Genomic DNA, 19,898 nt, shown 5'->3' with positions numbered 1-19,898 from the left:
TGATTGATGCAGGTTTTACGAAATCGCCCTACAGTTTTCTTAACTTTGACTTGCAGTACTCAGGAATCAAAATCGTGACCCTGAGTAAGTGGTGCACATCAAAATTGTCTGGTGGGAGGCTTCGGCCGTGGCTAGTTACCACCTTACTGGCAATGCCGTGTCGTCAAGCGATTTCGTGTTCCGTTACGATGCCGTGTAGAAACCGGGCGATAGGCCTTTATTATAGATTTATTATAAGTATTGATTGAACAAACCCTGCCACAAGGGCGGATCCAGCTTTGGTGCCAGGGGGGGGTCACATAGTCGTGGTCAAGTCACAACATCTCGACCTCTTGCGACAGGTCGAGTTGGTAATCGGGGTATGACGAGCGGGGGTTGGGGGGGGACACCCCGCACACCCGCACGCAGGGCCGTCTTTAACCTATTGGAGGCCCTGGGCACATTAGAATAACGGGGCCCCTATGATCTTGACAGAGTAGGTACTATTTTCTTGGAATAGGCAAAGAAAGCAGATAAGTCACGTTCAAGACGTATTATAAATGCGAATGTTTCTATCTATCTGTTACCTTTTCAAAGTCCATATTCTAAATCAAAATTTGGTACTATTCAGAGATAGTTTACACTCGGAAACGGCTTTTTATCCCAGAAAATTAAAGGGTTCTCACGGAAATTTTAAAAAACTAAATCTATGTGGACGAAGTTGCGGGCATTAACCAATATAAAGTAAAAGCGCGAGCGAAGCGAGCGCGAAATTTTTCACTTATTTACGAAAAAATCATAAGGTAGCTACTAATATTATTATAAATGAGAAAGCGTGTCTATCTACTTATCTGTTACCATTTGACGGTCTATCTTTTTGACCAGGTACTACACAAAGAAAGCTTTCGTCCCGGAAACCTGCATACACTTTTTATGCGGAAAATCAAAGAGTTCCTACGGTTTTTTGAAAACCTAAATCAATGCGGACAAGGTTGCGGGCGGGCAACAACTAATACAGAGCAAAAGCGCGAGCGAAGCGAGCGCGAAATTTTCTGTCTGTCTATCATCTTGTTAGGTACTTTTTCACGGCCAAATGTAGGTAGGTAGGTACTACTCAGTGATAGCTTGCATCTCGGAAGGGATTTTTAATCGTAGGGAACCGTACGTGCGAGCGAAGCGAGCGCAAAATTTATGACATTATTTACAAAAAAGAAAAGATAAATGTCAGAAATATTGTATTACGATATAGATAAATGCCAAAAATTTTGTACTAAAAACTATAAAGTCATCTGTTGTATAAAGAATAGTTCTATTATCTTTAGGGGTCCCCAGATGCAACGAGCGCTTGGATAATAAAAACTTTACTATAAATAATAAACGTAAAGGACCAATCCGACCAATACATTATAGGTATATAATACATATTATTTTTTACTTTTAGAGGTTTTTACTGTCGGGAATTTTTTAAAAAGTGTGAAAAAGAATGAAATATTCTATCATTTGCGTAAAGGCAATAAAGATCGGATATAAGACTATTTAACAATCTCTACGGTCCTTTGTTTGAGATGGCTTTTTTGACCGTTGATTTTATCGAAATAAATATGTTTTTGGGTATTAAAATATCGGTTGGTCTGTTATAGTTTGGTGATCTGGCAGGGACTACTGGGCCCCAATCGATCGTGGGCCCTGGGCAAGTGCCGTGTGATGTTCTTCAATCATTGAAGAACGACACACGAAATGTGACATCTCGATGAAAGGTAGCGGCGGCGCGGTAAAATTCAAATTTTGGATGCGTTTGTTCGTAAGAACATAATGTTTTTGCCATCATACAAAATATTATATTAAATTGCTTAAGTATTGAAGGAACTTACATAAAATCTAGGTATATAAAAATATAAAAAACATTATGTTTAACAATTTTAATTAGTGGTCCACCTAGGTCCTGGACGCAGCCCAGGGGGGGGTCATGACCCCCGTGACCCCCCCTTGGATCCGCCCTTGCCCTGCCATACCCCTTCCATCTTAAACTGCATCATCACTTACCATCAGGTGAGGTTGCAGTCAACGACTAACTTGTAATGAAGTAAAAAAACATCCAAAATGTATTGTTTTTAATATTTCATCTATTGTAACTCAAAATGGCAAGCAATAGTAAAGCTAGATTACTTAGATTTTAGAAGAGTATTGTATTTTTGTCTCATTTTAAAATTATTGGTTTTTGCAGCTTATTGATAGTAATGTAATTTTTATCCATCCAAGTTTTTATGCCATTGCATTATTTCCATTGAGCCATTCAACTCACCATGATTGGCATGTTTACAATGTTACCCGCGATGACTGCATTGACCACAGACTTTTATAAAGTTGGCAATTCTGATCGTGGATTAAAATGTCAAAAAACAATTGTCATTTATTACCCATTTGGTCCGCCAACTTTACAAATTTGTATTTTTAGGTTATGTATCGCAAAAAATACATTTTTATATAGAAAAAAGACTTAAATATACTAAAAATGAAGGTGTACACCAATCAGAACAACACAGCAACGTTGAAATTATTGATATCTGGAAAATTAGCCGGTAAAAAACTCCTTCTACACAAGGCTACTTTGGAAGGTACTATTTCAATATTTACTCTAATTTCTATATTAAATATTAGATTATTTTGTTCGAAAAATTGTTAATCAAATTATTTGGTAGGGTTTGTTGTTTGTATAGCTGTGCTTTGCTGATTTCTTTATGATCTTATTATTGCATCATTTTGGTTTTTGCTAGGTTTTATTACTTTAAGTAAAGATTATCTAAATAGCAATGAGAAAGTGCCCTTATGTTAGATTCAGGATTTGTTTTTCGGTTTCATCGTAGATGATGTGTTCCCTGGTCCCCGAGTGCTGCCACTGCTGGAGGTAGATGCCGATCTGACATTTTTCAGCAGCAATGCAGCCACACAGTACTTGTACCCTGACTTATCAGAACATGGACAATGGTGAGAGGTTATACCTAGAATGAAATGGCGTTTGTTTAGCATACAGTGTGGCTAATCCTGTAGTCTATATATATAAAAGGAAAAGGTGACTGACTGACTGATCTATCAACACACAGCTCAAACTACTGGATGGATCGTGCTGCAATTTGGCATGCAGATAGCTATTATGACGTAGGCATCCGCTAAGAAAGGATTTTTGAAAATTCAAACCCTAAGGGGGTGAAATAGGGATTTGAAATTTGTGTAGTCCACGCGGACGAAGTCGCGGGCATAAGCTAGTGGCTAATAAAATTTAATAAAATGATCACATCGATCTGTTGGTCTGTTGCGACTTGATTGAAGGACAAACCAATAAACCCCCAAACAAACACTTTTGCATTTATACATTCAATATGGGTAGTGATTTTTTTCAGCAACCAGGTCCTAGAATGGGAGGCGACACGTCTGCAGCCAGTGGTAGCGGCGGTGCTGACGGGCAAGTCTGTGCCATCAGACCTAAAGCAGGCTTTGAACTCCCTGCTGCTTGTGATTGACGGAATGTTGGCTAAGCAGAAATATATTATTGGGGTAAGTTGATATTTAAGTATTAAGTTATTTTTTTGTAACCTGTTGACTGTTCTTTTAAATAAATAAATAAAATTAAAAAAAAAGTAACTGACTGACTGAGATCATTATGTCCTTTTATCCTTTTAGAGTTGAAATTTTCTCGGAGTGTATTTCTATTGCCGCTATATTAACAACAAATATTAAAAACCAAGATGGCGCATTAAAATGGCCATCATGCAAATTAAAAAAAAAACCGGCCAAGTGCGAGTCGGGCTCGCGCAACGAGGGTTCCGTAATTCAGTCGTATTTTTTCGACATTTTGCATGATAACTCAAAAACTATGATGCATAAAAATAAATAAAAATCAGTTTTAGAATGCACAGGTGAAGACCTTTCATATGATACCCCACTTGATATAGTTATCTTACTTCGAAAATTGAAAATACTAATTATTAGTTTATGACAACAATTTTTTTTTTGTGTGTGATGTAACCATGAATGTCAGCTATAAGACCTACCTACCTGCCAAATTTCATGATTCTAGGTCAACGGGAAGTACCCTGTAGGTTTCTTGACAGACAGACAACAAAGTGATCCTATAAGAGTTTTGTTTTTCCTTTTGAGGTACGGAACCCTAAAAATTAAAAGTGCATAGTGTTATATTATCTTGTACGATGGTACGGAACCCTTCGTGTACAAGCCCGACTCGCACTTGACCGGTTTTTTTTCTTTTTTCAGGATGAACTCTCGGCAGCCGACATATCAATATGGAGTACCCTGTACCCACTCACACATAAAGATACCCTCAAACAGAGTTACCTCAGTGAGTTTACCAACATCATCAAATGGGCGCAAGAGTTCGCACAAAACGAAGCTGTTCAGGTAACTACTAAGTATGACGCGTAAAAAATGACTTCTCACGCGCCATTTTAACTTTGTGTGTCAAATTTCATCTCAAAAGTACGATTTTAGTCCTTACTAGCTGATACCTGCGACTTCGTTCGCGTGAATTTAGATTTTTAAAAATCCCGTGGGAACTGGTTCCGAGATAAAAAGTTCTCCAGGTCTTTAACTATACCTACCCATACAAAAAATCACGTCAATCCGTTGCGACGTGATTGAAGGACAAACCAACAAAGCAACAAACAAACAAACACACTTTCGTATTTATAATAAAGGGTACTGATATGATAAGGGTACTGATTATAGGCCAAAATTCGACGCCGACTGAGGCAGTGGTCCGACCGCTGACGATGAACGAGAAACGAAAAACGAGTAGAACTAGAAACTATAAACGAGTTGGCGATCAGCGTGTGCGGGAGCGGTGTGCAGGCTCGACCGTACCAAAGGGGAGATCTCCCACCGAGCGGTTGGTTGTGCTCGGTAGCGCCAGCTGGGCCGACGGTTATGTCTTGAAACTTCTATATATAGTCCAGATTGCAGAAAACTCCGTTAGTGCGATTACTATCGGCGGTACATTTGTTCGGGACTACGTCATCGATTGAACAGCGCCATCTAGTTTCTATTGTGGTAACCGCCACATCACTCCCCTCCGAGACGAACGCGTAGTGTGAAGCAGTGAAGAGAGGTGGCGTTGTAGCGTGAAGGCGTGTGAAGGGAGGGCAATGGCTGGTAACCATGCAGAGAAGCGGTAGACCAAGGCGCTTGTAGCTGGTGATGGAGTGCAGAGCCATTGTGCCCCGAAGCTGTGGCTACATCCGTCTTACAGGCCTCGATGTGCTTGCTGTTGCTGCTTGTAGACTTGGAGTTTGGAGGAGACGTCGGGCTTGCGGTGTGTGATCCAAAGGTGTTGCGATGTATGCGATCACCCTTGATCACGTATGCGCCAGTGCGGAGTGCGGCGGTGTGCGGTTTATCTTCGATGACGTCGGCTGTTGTAGTGTGCGACCATTCTTGATTTCGTCGGTTGTTGAGGTGTGCGACCATTCTTGATCACGTCGGGGTCACCAATGTGCGGGAGCGGTGTGCAGGCTCGACCGTACCAAAGGGGAGATCTCCCACCGAGCGGTTGGTTGTGCTCGGTAGCGCCAGCTGGGCCGACGGTTATGTCTTGAAACTTCTATATATAGTCCAGATTGCAGAAAACTCCGTTAGTGCGATTACTATCGGCGGTACATTTGTTCGGGACTACGTCATCGATTGAACAGCGCCATCTAGTTTCTATTGTGGTAACCGCCACAAGCGGGAAGCGAGTGTGTAGTTTCGATAGTTTTGTCGCCGGGCTATAAGCGAGTGTACAAGTGCGACGAGCGATTACTCGCGCGATTCGCCCGCGGTCGCTCAGTCTTGTGCAAACCTGCGCGCGCGTTACACGCGTTCAAGCGAGCGAGCATCGGTGAACAAATATCGCTGAGCGAGTTTATTTTTGAAAGCTCGTCGCTCAGCGACAAAACTAGTAAATCGAGTCGTCGCCGGCAGTGTGAACAGTCAGAGTAACTTTTGATATATGCATCTCTTTCGTTTACACGGAATGTACATTTATTGTGCGTTTCTTGAGAGACAAAATCGCCGATAGTTAGTCCAGCGACAAAACTAGTAAAGCGAGTCGTCGCCGGCAGTGTGAACAGTACAGAGAGTAACTTTTAATATATGCATCTCTTTCGTTTACACGGAATGTACATTTATTGTGCGTTTCTTGAGAGACAAAATCGCCGATAGTTAGTCGTTTTCTCGCCGGCGCTCGGACCACTGCCTAAAACCGAATGTACACCAATGTAATACACACCTTATTAATTTTTATAGGAAGTCCTAAACCAATGGGAGGGTACGGTGGACGGTCCGTTCAGCTCAAACTCAGCTTTGGGTGTTCCACAAATCACCAACATGGTCTCGCCCATTGGGTAATTATGAACAGTTATTTTTAGGGTTCCGTACCTCAAAAGTATAAACAGAACTCTTGTAGGATCAAATCAAATCAAATCAAATCATTTATTTGCACGATTGCAGGTACAATGATGGTGTTACAGTGGTTTATTTACAGCTACAATCCGCCATACAGTGGGCATGCAAAATTTATTTTTTTATTATCTATTATTAATAAGCTATTTTATAACTAAGCTATTATATAAATTTTTTTTAGAATTATAATGTTCAACAGTCACATATCACATAATATAATATCACATGTCACATAATAATTATCTACCTATAATATATTAACCAAGAAATAATTTAAAAAAATAGTCAATATAATATAATCACTTTGTTGTCTGTCCGTCTGTCTGTCAAGAAACCTACATTGTACTTCCCGTTGACCTAGAATCATGAAATTTGGCAGATAGGTAGGTCTTATAGCTGACATTAGGGGACCTCTGTGCATTCTTAAACAGATTTTTATTTATTTTTATGCATCATAGTTTTTTAATAATCGTGCAAAATGCCGAAAACATACGACTGTAGTACGGAACCCTAGTTGCGCGAACCTGACTCGCACTTGGCCGGTTTTTAATAATTTATTTACTTAATTTTTTCAGGTCCCCCGATGAATCTCCGGAGTTAATAGTTACTCCAGAAGAAATTGAAGCGGCCAAAGAGAACCTACTGAGTGGAGTCAAGAACCTCCCAGAACCACTCCAACCAGAGACACCTATGTAAGTATTAAAACTATGTACAGTACGCGGTACATCGACCTTTAGAAAGAGATAGCGGTTTTGTTGAGACTGACAAAATGTCACATAGGTATGAGTGACAGAGACAACGTTCTACAAAGCCGAAATCTTATTCTAAAGGTCGATGTACATTATTTTCTGCCACGTACTGTATCTCTTGACTAGGTATTAATTTTTAGAGCCCGCGAATTCGTGGTAAATTGGTAAATTAAAACTACCTGACTATTCATAAGTACTTGTAAAAAGTTTACATGAATAAAAAAACATTCTATTCTATTCTATTCTAATCGTCCGCGTGAGATAGGATTTTAAAAAATTTCGAGGAAACTTCGATTTTCCGGGATAAAAAGTAGCCTATGTCCTTCTCTGGGATGAAAGCTATCCCCGAAACTATCACTTGCTTTAACGGTGAAGGAAAACATCGTGAGCCAACCTGCATATGCCTGAGAGTTCTTCATAATGTTCTTAAAGGTGTGTAAAGCATCCAAAAACCCTCTCGCTCTGAGAGGAGACCCGTGCTCTGTAGTAAGCCGGCGATGAGTTCATCATAATAGATATATAATCCATACTAATATTATAAATGCGAAAGTGTGTCTGTCTGTCTGTCTGCTAGACTTTCATGGTCTATCCGTTCAACCAATTTTGATGAAATTTGGTACAGAGATAGCTTGAATCCCGGGGAAAGACAGCTACATTTTATCCCGGAAAATTAAAGAGTTCCCACGGGATTTTAAAAAGCCTAAATCCACGCGGACGAAGTCGCGGGCATCATCTAGTCTCTATATATAAAAATGAATCGCTGAATGTGTTGCTGATCGCAAATCTCGAGAACAGCTGAACCGATTTCGCTAATTTTTTTTTATAATATTCCTTGAAGTACGAGGATGGTTCTTACGGAGAGAATTTTTTTTAAATTGTCTGAAAAGGAATCGACTGTTCGGCGGTACGAAGTTCGCCGGGGCAGCTAGTCAGTACCCTTATATGAATGCGAAAGTGTGTTTGTTTGTTGGTTTGTCCTTCAATCACGTCGCAACGGTGCAACGGATTGACGTGATTTTTTGCATGGGTATAGATAAAGACCCGGAGAGTGACATAGGCTACTTTTTATCCCGGAAAATCAAAGAGTTCCCGCGGGATTTTTAAAAAACCCTAATTCCACGCGGACGAAGTCGCGTTCATCAGCTAGTTTATAATATTGTGATGGTATGGAACTGACGAGTTCGGCTCGCACTTAACCGGTTTTATTTCGGAAAATCAAAGAGTTCCTACGGGATTTTTAAAAACATTATAAAACTTCGCGCTCGCTTCGCTCTCGTTTGATTCAAAATACTGAATTGGTACTACTGTTTTTAAAAAACCTAATTCCACGCGGATGAAGTCGCGGGCATCAGCTAGTATTACATGTTTTATTGCTGCCTTCCGCCTCAGGAAAGTCCAAAAGTCATTTGTGGGTATTGGTATTACCTTTTATTAAAGATGGGCGTTATTGGCTATTTACGGCAACGGTTAATCAACAGTTACTTAGTTTCAATACCGATATTGTTAACCGTTGCCGAATATCGGTATCAGAGTTGTGTTTCAACTAATTTAATATGCGCAACGCGCAGCGGTTTCCGTAGTAGTAACTAAGCTAGCTGCCGTATCAATACCGTCTGTATAGCTAGCGCGCGCATATTCACTAAAATAAAACCAATTTTACTTTCATGAATATCGTGAAGTAATCACAACCTTAAGTTCATAGCAGTAAAGTTTAATTTGATCATTGACATAGGTCAAACTATAGTGGACGCCTGCACGAATAGTTTGCCACAGTCCAGTTAACCAAAAACATTTCATGAAGATTGATAAACCAAAGAGGACCTTGTCTCTATTACTCTAAGGCTAACTGTATTTAGAATGATAGATCAAAGTGTAATGGACAAGTACTTGTACAGTTAAGCCTTAGCGTAATAGAGATAAGGTCGGCTTTGGTTTACCAAGTTCTTAGTTACTAATCCGGTAGCCAATAACCGCTCCTTCTCAGCTTTCAGTGAAAGAAAGAAAGAGAAGGCATAATTATTGCGTTTCTAGTTACCAAAAAACCAAACAATGCATTGTCAGTTGCCAGTTGGCAGTGTTGCGTTGTCAGGTGGTTCGTCATAGATGATAACTGAAAACCGTTGTTAGCTACGACAATAACGCTACGGTACGCTATAGGCACGGCAGCGGTTTTCAGTTAAGTTAAGCTATAGCGGACACATGTCTACCTTTTATAATAAAATCCCGCAAACTATTTTGGACTTACCTTTGCACAAGTTTAAAAAATCTATTAAAAATATGCTCCAGAAAAAAGCATATTACACAATTGAAGATTATCTAAATGATAAAAGAGCGTGGATTTGACCTGCAGCTCGTTCCAGCAACGCGCAGGACTGCAAATTTATTTTATACATGGCATAATCTTGTACCTATATCAAATATTTGAAAAGAGCAACCGCCGAGTTTCTTGCTGGTTCTTCTCGGCAGGAAAGGCATTCCGAACCAGTGGTAGATGCATCCGACTATTCGTAAGCACTTGTAAAAGTTTATACGAATAAAAAAGATTTTCATTTTCATTTTCATTTTTCATTGTTTACAGATTGCCAGTAAAAGGTCGTAAGAATGTGCTAATAACATCCGCTCTGCCGTACGTCAACAATGTGCCGCATTTAGGGAACATAATTGGCTGTGTGTTGTCTGCTGACATTTTTGCTAGGTAAGAACAATCATAAAAAACCGGCCAAGTGCGACTCAGGCTCGCCCACTGAGGGTTCCGTACTACAATCGTATTTTATCGACATTTTGTACAATAAATCAAAAACTATTATGTTTAAAAATAAATAAAAATCTGTTTTAGAATGCACAGGTGAAGCCCTTTCATATGATAACCCACTTGATATAGTTATCTTACTTTGAATGTCGAAAATAGCAATATTTGTTCAAAACACATTTTAATTTTTTTTCTTGTGATATGACCACTTAGTTCATGACCACAATTTAATTTTTTTTGTGATGTAACCACAAATTCACGGTTTTCAGATTTTTGCCCTAATGTTTGATATAAGCCCGTACCCCAAAAGGAAAAACGGAAAACTTATAGGATCATTTTGTTGTGTCTGTCTGTCGGTCTGTCAATAACTACAGGGTACTTCCCGTTGACCTAGAATCATAAAATTTGGCAGGTAGGTAGATCTTATAGCAGACATTCGGGGAAAAATCTGAAAACCGTGAATTTGTGGTTACATCACACAAAAAAAAAAATCTGGTCATGAACTAAAAATTAGTATTTTCAATTATTGAAGTAAGATAACTATATCAAGTGGGGTATCATATGAAAGGTCTTCACCTGTGCATTCTAAAACAGATTTTTATTTATTTTTATGCATCATAGTTTTTGAATTATTTTGCAAAATGTCGAAAAAATACGACTGTAGCACGGAACCCTCGGTGCGCGAGCCTGACTCGCACTTGGCCGGTTTTTATATTTAGATACGTGGTGTGGACACAAAAACATTTTATATGTATACGTCATAATATACGCTAACAATATTTCGCCCAATTAAGTAAATGATAATTTTTGTCGATAATTTAGGATTAATTTTTTCTCTCATTAACTTCAACATCTCATTAACATATTATTAAGTATTCGAATTATGAATAAGCATTTTTTTATGATACTTAAAAATTAGTGGTGTATATGTAAAGCTGTGATAGCCTAGTGGTTATAACGTCCTCCTTCTAATCGGAGGTCGGGGGTTCGATTCCGGGCACGCACCTCTAACTTTTCAGAGTTATGTGCGTTTTAAGTAATGATATATCACTTGATTTAACGGTGAAGGAAAACATCGTGAGGAAACCTGCATGCCTGAGAGTTCTTCATAATGTTCTCAAATGCGTGTGAAGTCTACCAATCCGCATATGGCTAGTGTGGTAGACTATGGCCAAACCCTTCTCACTCTGAGAGGAGACCCGTGCTCTGTAGTGAGCCGGCGATGGGTTGATCGTGATGATGATATGTATATGTATTTTCGCAGGTACTGTCGTTTGTGTAGCTACAATACTTTGTTTGTGTGTGGAACCGATGAATATGGCACTGCCACCGAAACTAAAGTGAGTATAATGCGTACAAAGTGAGTTCTCACGCGCCATTTCAAGTCTGTGTCAACTGTCATGTCAACAGTGGCCCTACCGCGGTTGTTTGACAGCTACAATGTCACGATCGCAATCATCTCTGATTGGTTAATGCTCGCTTCACTATTGGCCACAATGCATTGTTGCAACAAGAATCGCACAAATTCAGCCAATCAGAACAATTGAGATTGTAATAATGATTGATGTAATTAATTTATTATTATGTAATTAATTGATGTAATTAATTATAATGAATAATATGAGATATTTGAATATGAGGTATTAATAAATAATTGTTGTGTTGCCTATTGTTGTAGTAAGGATTCCTATTAATAATTCTATTTGTGTACCTATTCAAATTTGCACACCATAGTATGGTAGATTGTAGCTCGAAACAAAAATTGTAATTGACAACTTATAAATGTAACCTACAATCAGCAAATAAATAATTTGTATTTGTATTTGTAGGTTTTAGACAATCGTTGTACAACAAACAAATGTTGTATGTTGTACTTACTATAACCTGTTAATTTAAGTTTAATATGACATAGGGGCTGATTCTCTTGTACACAATCTCTAAACTAAACTAAATTAACAGGTCTAAATCTAGTGCTATCCTTTTCCGCAAGCAACAATATGAAAGGGATAGCAATAGATTTAGATGTCTCATTTTAGCTTAGTTTAGAAATTGTGTACTACGGAATTAGCCACATAGGGGCCGATTTTCTTGTACGCAATCTCTAAACTAAACTAAAATGACACGTCTAAATCTATTGCTATCCCTGTCATAATGTTTCTTGCGTAAAAGGATAGCACTAGATTTAGACCTGTTATTTTAGTTTCGTTTAGAGATTGTGTACAAGAGAATCGGCCCCATTCTTACTGAAAATCGAAACTATTTTATATTAACATACTTGTACCTAATTAATATTACTAAATTATTAACAAAGAAGAAACTAATTGACATTATAACAAACTTAATTAATTAGTGCGATCAATAAATAAAATAATTTCGATTCAAAATGAATGCCCTATATAATTACCTGATAAAATCTATTATAAAATAATGTAACACGTAGTTTGCATGTAATTGTATAATAATTATATATTTAGCATGTATGTATTGTTAATGTACCTAACTTTGCAATGCCCTAACGGGGCTTCATGTAACCATGAAAGCAAATTAATAAATAAATCATCTAAATATATAAAAGGAAAAGGTGACTGACTGACTGACTGACTGACTGACTGAATGACTGACTGACTGACTGACTGATCTATCAACGCACAGCTCAAACTACTGGACGGATCGGGCTGAAATTTGGCATGCAGATAGCTATTATGACGTAGGCATCCGCTAAGAAAGGATTTTTGAAAATTCAACTCCTAAGGGGGTGAAATAGGGTTTTGAAATTTTGTAGTCCTCGCGGACGAAGTCGCGAGCATACGCTAGTCTAAATATATAAAAGGAAAAGGTGACTGACTGACTGACTGACTGACTGAATGACTGACTGACTGACTGACTGATCTATCAACGCACAGCTCAAACTACTGGACGGATCGGGCTGAAATTTGGCATGCAGATAGCTATTATGACGTAGGCATCCGCTAAGAAAGGATTTTTGAAAATTCAACTCCTAAGGGGGTGAAATAGGGTTTTGAAATTTTGTAGTCCTCGCGGACGAAGTCGCGAGCATAAGCTAGTAAATCATAAATCAAATCGCCCTACAGGTCACCGACAAAAATAACGACTAAAATCGTACATAGTACAGACTATATATAGCAAACTTGTAACTTGTCAAAATTGAAGCCAAGTGTTAAAAGACTATTCTAAAGTTTTAATAATATCGGTGAAGTAGAGCCACTTTGCGAGCAAATCTATACTTTTTAGGGTTCCGTACCTCAAAAGGAAAAACGGAACACTTATTCTTCTTTCTTCTTTTCGCTCTGGGCTGGTTTCCGCACTTAAACGTTTCCGTCTGTTGTGCGTGCATTGCCCCTCCCCGCTGAAGTCTTCACTCCAGCCATCCAAGCTCACTCCAGAAGCCGAGTAGACCGCCCAGGACGGTAAACGGAACCCTTATAGGATCACTTTGTTGTCTGTCTGTCTGTCAAGAAACCTACAGGGTACTTCCCGTTGACGTAGAATCATGAAATTTGGCAGTTAAGTAGATCTTATAGTTGGCTTTAGGGGGAAAATCTGAAAACCGTGAATTTAGGGTTAGATCACACACAAAAAAATTTAATTGTGGTCATGAACAAATAATTTGTATTTTCAATATACGAAGTAAGATAACTATATCAAGTGGGGTATCATATGAAAGGGCTTTACCTGTGCATTCTAAAACAGATTTTTATTTATTTTTATGCATCATAGTTTTTGAATTATCGTGCAAAATGTTGAAAAAATACGACTATCATTATTATTATTATTATTTATTTATTTATTATTTAATTAGAACGGCCATAAAGCCAATTACACTAATTAAACTACGAGTAAAAACTAACATAAACATACATACAAAAATTGTTAAAATTATAAATTTTAAAAAGCAAAATTATAAATTTTCACAAAAGTGCAAGATCTGACCCATGAGGTCAGCCCATTTGTCAGCAAATATGTCATATAGACTGACTCGCACTTGGCTGGTTTTTTTCTTCTTCTCGAGTCGACGGTCACCTCAAATACGGGCAGCCCATAGTTTTTTATCTTACCTTGAATGCACTCATAAAAATCTGATAAAAGTCCATCAAATGACTGATTGCAGATAGCTTTGAAATATCAAAAAAAAAAAATAGTTTTCTCATAAATTGAATAATTTTCAGGCGTTGGAAGAAGGCATAACACCGCGTGAGATCTGTGACAAATACTTCGCGATCCACGACTCCGTGTATCGCTGGTTCGATATCGGCTTTGACTATTTCGGCCGTACGAGCACTAAGCAGCAAACTGAGTGAGTTTATTTAATTACTACCTTATGCTCGCGACTTCTTCCGCGTGGACTACACAAAGGAGATCGCCCGTGAACGGGCCCTCTTATGTGGCGTCGTGTCAGGACTTAAATTAATTTTTAAAAATGTGTTATTTTTTACGATTATATATTTTATTACGACTTTTCTTTCACTCTATTATTGAAAATATCCACAATTACAGTTAGAATCGTAAACATCAATTTATTTTGAAGAAGAATTAATTAAAAATAACCTCAATATCAGCAGCATAAAAAAAAGATTTCTTTATAACCAGGGTGAATAAAATGGAAATCGTTCGCAGAATATAAAAAGGTAATTATTTGTCTACAAAATAAAATTAAAACCATGGTAACATAACAATTAAACTAGGGGGGGGCCCAAAGCTCCTAAGAAAATGGGCAATCTCCCAAACCTCTATTTCATCCCCTTAGAGGTTGAATTTTCAATAACCCTTTCCTAGCGGATGCCTAAGTCATGATAGCTATCTGCATGCCAAATTTCAGCCCGATCTGTTGAGTAGTTTGAGCTGTGCGTTGATAGATCAGTCTTTTATAATAGAATAGAATGTTTTTTTATTCATGTAAACTTTTTAAAAGTGCTTATGAATAGTCAGGTAGTTTTAATTTATATATTGAGATTACATGGGTTTATATTTTTAATTTTTATTAAAATCCTGATTACAGAATTGCACAGAGGATGTTCTTAAAACTAATGGATAATGGTTTTGTCAGCAATCAGTCCGTGGATCAGCTGTTCTGCGAAAACTGCCAAAGATTCTTGGCCGATAGGTATGTATTTATTTGTAACTAACTGACCCGGCGAACTTCGTACCGCCTAACCATAACCAAAAAAACCATTCCGTACTTCAAGGAATATTATAAAAAAAGAATTAGCGAAATCGGTTCAGCTGTTCTCGAGATTTGCGATCAGCAACACATTCAGCGAATCATTTTTATAAATAGATTTATTAATACGGTCTTGGACTGTAGTAATGAAATGACATGATTTTTTGTATAGTGGTAATTTATGGGGCTAGAATTCATTATATAGGTTCAGGTTTTACTTATAGGTTTTCTTGACAGACACGACGGACAGACAGACAGACGACGAAGTGATTCTATAAGGGTCCCTTTTTTTCCTTTTTAGGTATGGAACCCTAAAAAAAATCTATTTCTATTTGTCCAGATTCGTAGAAGGCACCTGCCCTCACCCAGGATGTCTGTACGACAGTGCGCGTGGCGATCAGTGCGATAAATGTGGGAAACTCATAAACGCCATAGAGTTGATAGAGCCGCGCTGCAAAGTGTGCTCACACAGACCCTCTGCTAGACCCAGCGACCATCTGTTCATCGAGCTAGGCCAGGTAAGCTACTTAACCTCACTGATTTCTGACAGGTTACTTATATTTGGTCATTGATATGCGAAAGGTAACTTATGTTTGGTCATTGATATGCAAAAGGTAACTTATGTTTGTTCATTTAATTATGATAGTTACTTTGAAGAGTGACTTTAGAGTCCCTTCCTGGTTCTTTTTGGTCTAGATTCGTAGAAGGCACCTGGCCACCCAGGTTGTCTATACGACAGTGCTCGGGGCGATCAGTGCGATAAATGTGTAAAACTCATAAACGCTATATAACTGATAGAGCGGCGCTGCAAAGTGTGCTCACACAGACCTGCTAGACCCAGCGACCATCTGTTCATCGAGTTAGGACAGGTAAGTTACTTAACTACACTGATTCCTGACAGGTAACTTACATTTAGCCATTGAGTGACGACAGGTAACTTATATTTGGTTATTGATATGTTAAATTTGGTCGTTCATATGCAAAGGTATGATAGGTTAGATCATCGAGTTGTGACAGGTAAGTTAAATTTCATTGTGTGATGGCAGGTAAGTTATTGTATTATGTTCTAGCAGTACTAACTTGACCACAGATCATTTATATTCCGTCCATTACTGAGGTGAGGAGCAAGCTAAAAAAACATATAGTGGTTCTAAGGGCTAGGACACAAATACCCGTACATCGCCTGCAGTATCTGTCACATCTCAGTAACCAAATATAAGTTACCTGTTGCATCTCAACGGCCAAATATAAATTACCTGTCCATCTCAAATACCAAATATAGGTTACCTGTCGCTTCTCAGTGCCCAAATACAACTTACCTGTCGCAGTACATTAGCTGTACATAGTTTTAACACCCTGTATACTCCATTGCCAGTTGGAGCCCTCAATCCGTACGTGGTTCAACAACACAGAAAGTGGGTGGTCGCCGCCTGCTAGAGCTGTCACTCGCGCGTGGCTCAGAGACTCGCTGAGGGCGCGTGCTTTGACACGAGACTTAAAATGGGGGGTGCCCGTTCCAGTGCCTGGATATACCAGTAAGGTTAGTATAAGGATTTTGTCAATAAAAAGCCATGATAGCCTAGTGATTAGGACGTCCGCCTCCTATACTGGAGGCCTGGAGGGGGGGGGGGGGGGGGGGGGGGGGGGTTTGGGGGTGTGCCGGGCACTAACTTTTGGGAAGTAATGTGCGTTTTAAAAAACATGGCGCGTGAATCTGTATGGTGCAACATGCGGCATGCGACATGCACCGCCCGCCCTCCCACTGCTAACCATGCAGGGAAAAGCAGCCACCAGGCAAGCAGTACGCACCACCACCACACAAATCCCAAAACACACTCGACGCACGTTTCGCCCCAAAACCGGAGCATCCTCAGGAGATGTGCACTTTACAATGCACAATTGTGCATTTCGCATGCTGCATGTTGCATCATAAAGATGCGACCTGTTTCAGCGGATTATACCTACACTAGCGACCCGCCTCGGCTTCGCATGGGTGCAATGTAGATACTAATGTGGTGTCATTGAGGTGTCATTGCCTCGGAAACTCTCAAATCAGTGGAATTTTTTCCGACCTAATTCACATTATTACAATTTCTCTAGGGATCTCTATTTTTTTGAGAATCAAACTATACCTATAAACCTTCCTCTTGAATCACTCTATCTATTGGTGAAAACCGCATTAAAATCCGTTGCGTAGTTTAAAAGATCTACGCGTTCATACATACATACAGACGCGGGAAGCGACTTTATTTTATACTATGTAGAGATTAAGCTTTTGGTTCATTGTATAAACTATGAATTTGTTCAGGTGTTCTACGTTTGGTTTGTTCGTAGTGTGCGAGATTGTTGTTAGTACGCCCACGAAGGCTTAAAGTAATATGTTGTAATCCTGACTTATCCGTCAATCATTATCATCATTATCTTCTAAAAGACTTTCAGTCTTTCCTACATATATATATTCAGTCATAGTCATATATAACTATGAATTTGTCCAGGTGTTCTACGTTTGGTTCGACGCGCCGATCGGGTACCTCAGCATCACGCAGTGCGCCACGCACAACTACGAGAAATGGTGGAAAAGGGACAAGGACTATGATGTGAGTATAATATATATATACAGGGTGTAACCTGCTGCGCGATTGCGGGAGAATGACAGCTACAATGTCACGATCGCAATAACCGCTGATTGGTTGACGCTCGCTCACTATTGGCTACAATGCATTGTTGCGACAAGAATCACATAAATGTAGCCAATCAGAACAATTGAGATTGTAATAATGATTGATGCAGGCTTTACGATGCAGGATGCAGAACATGCAGGATGAATGCTTTTTCCTGCATGTTTAGCAGTGGGAGGGCGGGCGGTGCATTCAGTGGCGTGCACAGGGTTTGAAGCCAGGGTAGGCATTAGTTAGGTAGGAACCTGTTTACTGGCAGGTCATAATGAAAAATATACATTGAGCTATTACAACTGGGGTAAGCAGTGCATCTATGCCTCTATGACTTGCACGCCACTGGGTGCATTTCGCATGCTGCATGTTGCACGATACAGATTCGAGCTGTTTCAGCGGATTATAGCAAATTAAGCTTTTGGTTCAGTGTTTATAATAAACCTAAATACCAATAGCTAACTAAACTAAATAAAATACATATTGGGGCCGATTCTCTGGTACACAATCTTTAAACTAAACTTAATGAACAGGTCTAAATTTAGTGCTATCCTTTTCCGCAAGCAACATTATGAAAGGGATAGCAATAGATTTATACGTGCATTTTTAGTTTAGTTTAGAGATTGTGTACAACGGAATTAGCCACACTATTAAAGGTCTACTTAAATTTTTTTTCGTTTCTTAGATAAAGCTATACCAGTTCATGGCGAAAGACAACGTGCCGTTCCATGGTATCATGTTCCCGGCCACCATTATAGGAGTCAACGAAGGATACTCGTTGGTGGACCACATTTTTGCCACAGGTTTGTAATAAAGTTGGAAGAGATCGCTTTAGCGATAAGGCCGCCTTTGCATGCTACATCTATTAGACTAGCTTATGCTCGCGACTTCGTCCGCGTGGACTACAAAATTTCAAAACCCTATTTCACCCCCTTAGGAGTTGAATTTTCAAAAATCGTTTCTTAGCGGATGCCTACGTCATAATAGCTATCTGCATGCCAAATTTCAGCCCGATCCGTCCAGTAGTTTGAGCTGTGCGTTGATAGATCAGTCAGTCAGTCAGTCAGTCAGTCATTCAGTCAGTCACCTTTTCCTTTTATATATATAGATTAAGATCCTGTATTGTGTTTTTTCACTGTTTACTTTGTGTTGTGTGCAATAAAGTGTAAAATAAATAAAATAAAATAAAGTTGGGTATAAGTCCCGCAAATTGCCATTGCGCTGGAACCATGTCTCATTAACATCGAAATTACGTCATTAGGGTTCTGTACCTCAAAAGGAAAAACGGAACCCTTATACTCACTTCACTTTGTTGTCTGTCTGTCTGTCAAGAAACCTGCAGGGTACTTCCCGTTGACCTAGAATCATGAAATTTGACAGATAGGTAGGTCTTATAGCTGACATTTGGAGAAAAATCTGAAAACCGTGAATTTAGGGTTAGATCACACAAAAAAAATTAAATTGTGGTCATGAACTAATAATTAGTATTTTCAACTTTCGAAGTGAGATAACTATATCAAGTGGGGTATCATATGAAAGGTCTTCACCTGTACATTCTAAAACAGATTTTTGTTTATTTTTATGCATTATAATTTTTGAAGTATCGTGCAAAATGTCGAAAAGATACGATCGTAGTACGGAACCCTCCTTGCGCGAGCCTAACTCGCACTTGACCGGTTTTTTGACGTCATTTGATGTTAATGAGACATGGTCACAGATCTATCTTACGATATTTGTTTCAGAATACCTGAATTATGAGGAAGGCAAATTCTCCAAGTCGAGAGGTGTAGGAGTGTTCGGAACTGACGCCCAGGTATCATTTTACTTTTTTACTACACTCATCATCATCATCAACCGATAGACGTCCACTGCTGGACATAGGTCTCTTGTAGGGACTTCCACACGCCACGGTCTTGCGCCGCCGCCATCCAGCGGCTCCCTGCGACTCGTCTAATATCGTCCGTCTACCTAGTGGGGGGTCTTCCAACACTGCGTCTTCCGGTGCGGGGTCGCCATTCCAGCACCTTGGGACCCCAACGTCTATCGGTTGTACGAACTATGTGCCCTGCCCATTGCCGCTTTACCTTCGCAATCCAACTACAGTAGGTACTTAAGTGGGCTCA

At 39.3% G+C, this 19,898-nt stretch overlaps 2 protein-coding genes across 2 annotated transcripts in view; one reads left to right on the top strand and one right to left on the bottom strand.

The window, feature by feature from the left end:
• Window positions 1-19,898, bottom strand: part of LOC117994799 (protein KTI12 homolog) — a 239,271-nt gene that overhangs the window by 175,228 nt on the left and 44,145 nt on the right. The window lies entirely within an intron of this gene.
• The window catches only part of MetRS (methionyl-tRNA synthetase 1), a 28,631-nt gene continuing 11,137 nt past the window's right edge, over window positions 2,405-19,898 (top strand). Inside the window, exons 1-15 of the mRNA XM_034982670.2 lie at window positions 2,405-2,594; window positions 2,844-2,964; window positions 3,378-3,531; window positions 4,249-4,392; window positions 6,274-6,371; window positions 7,005-7,121; window positions 9,757-9,873; window positions 11,192-11,267; window positions 14,115-14,242; window positions 14,945-15,049; window positions 15,447-15,624; window positions 16,482-16,646; window positions 17,602-17,703; window positions 18,461-18,578; window positions 19,518-19,588. Of these exons, the coding sequence (XP_034838561.1) occupies window positions 2,492-2,594; window positions 2,844-2,964; window positions 3,378-3,531; window positions 4,249-4,392; window positions 6,274-6,371; window positions 7,005-7,121; window positions 9,757-9,873; window positions 11,192-11,267; window positions 14,115-14,242; window positions 14,945-15,049; window positions 15,447-15,624; window positions 16,482-16,646; window positions 17,602-17,703; window positions 18,461-18,578; window positions 19,518-19,588 (1,797 nt within the window). The 5' untranslated portion in view covers window positions 2,405-2,491. The remainder of the gene's footprint in view (window positions 2,595-2,843; window positions 2,965-3,377; window positions 3,532-4,248; window positions 4,393-6,273; window positions 6,372-7,004; window positions 7,122-9,756; window positions 9,874-11,191; window positions 11,268-14,114; window positions 14,243-14,944; window positions 15,050-15,446; window positions 15,625-16,481; window positions 16,647-17,601; window positions 17,704-18,460; window positions 18,579-19,517; window positions 19,589-19,898) is intronic.

This window comes from Maniola hyperantus, chromosome 27, assembly GCF_902806685.2.
Source record: "Maniola hyperantus chromosome 27, iAphHyp1.2, whole genome shotgun sequence".
Classification (NCBI taxonomy): domain Eukaryota; kingdom Metazoa; phylum Arthropoda; class Insecta; order Lepidoptera; family Nymphalidae; genus Maniola; species Maniola hyperantus.
The sequence above is the reverse complement of the archived record's forward strand: the minus strand, read 5'-3'. Positions and strand labels throughout refer to the sequence as shown.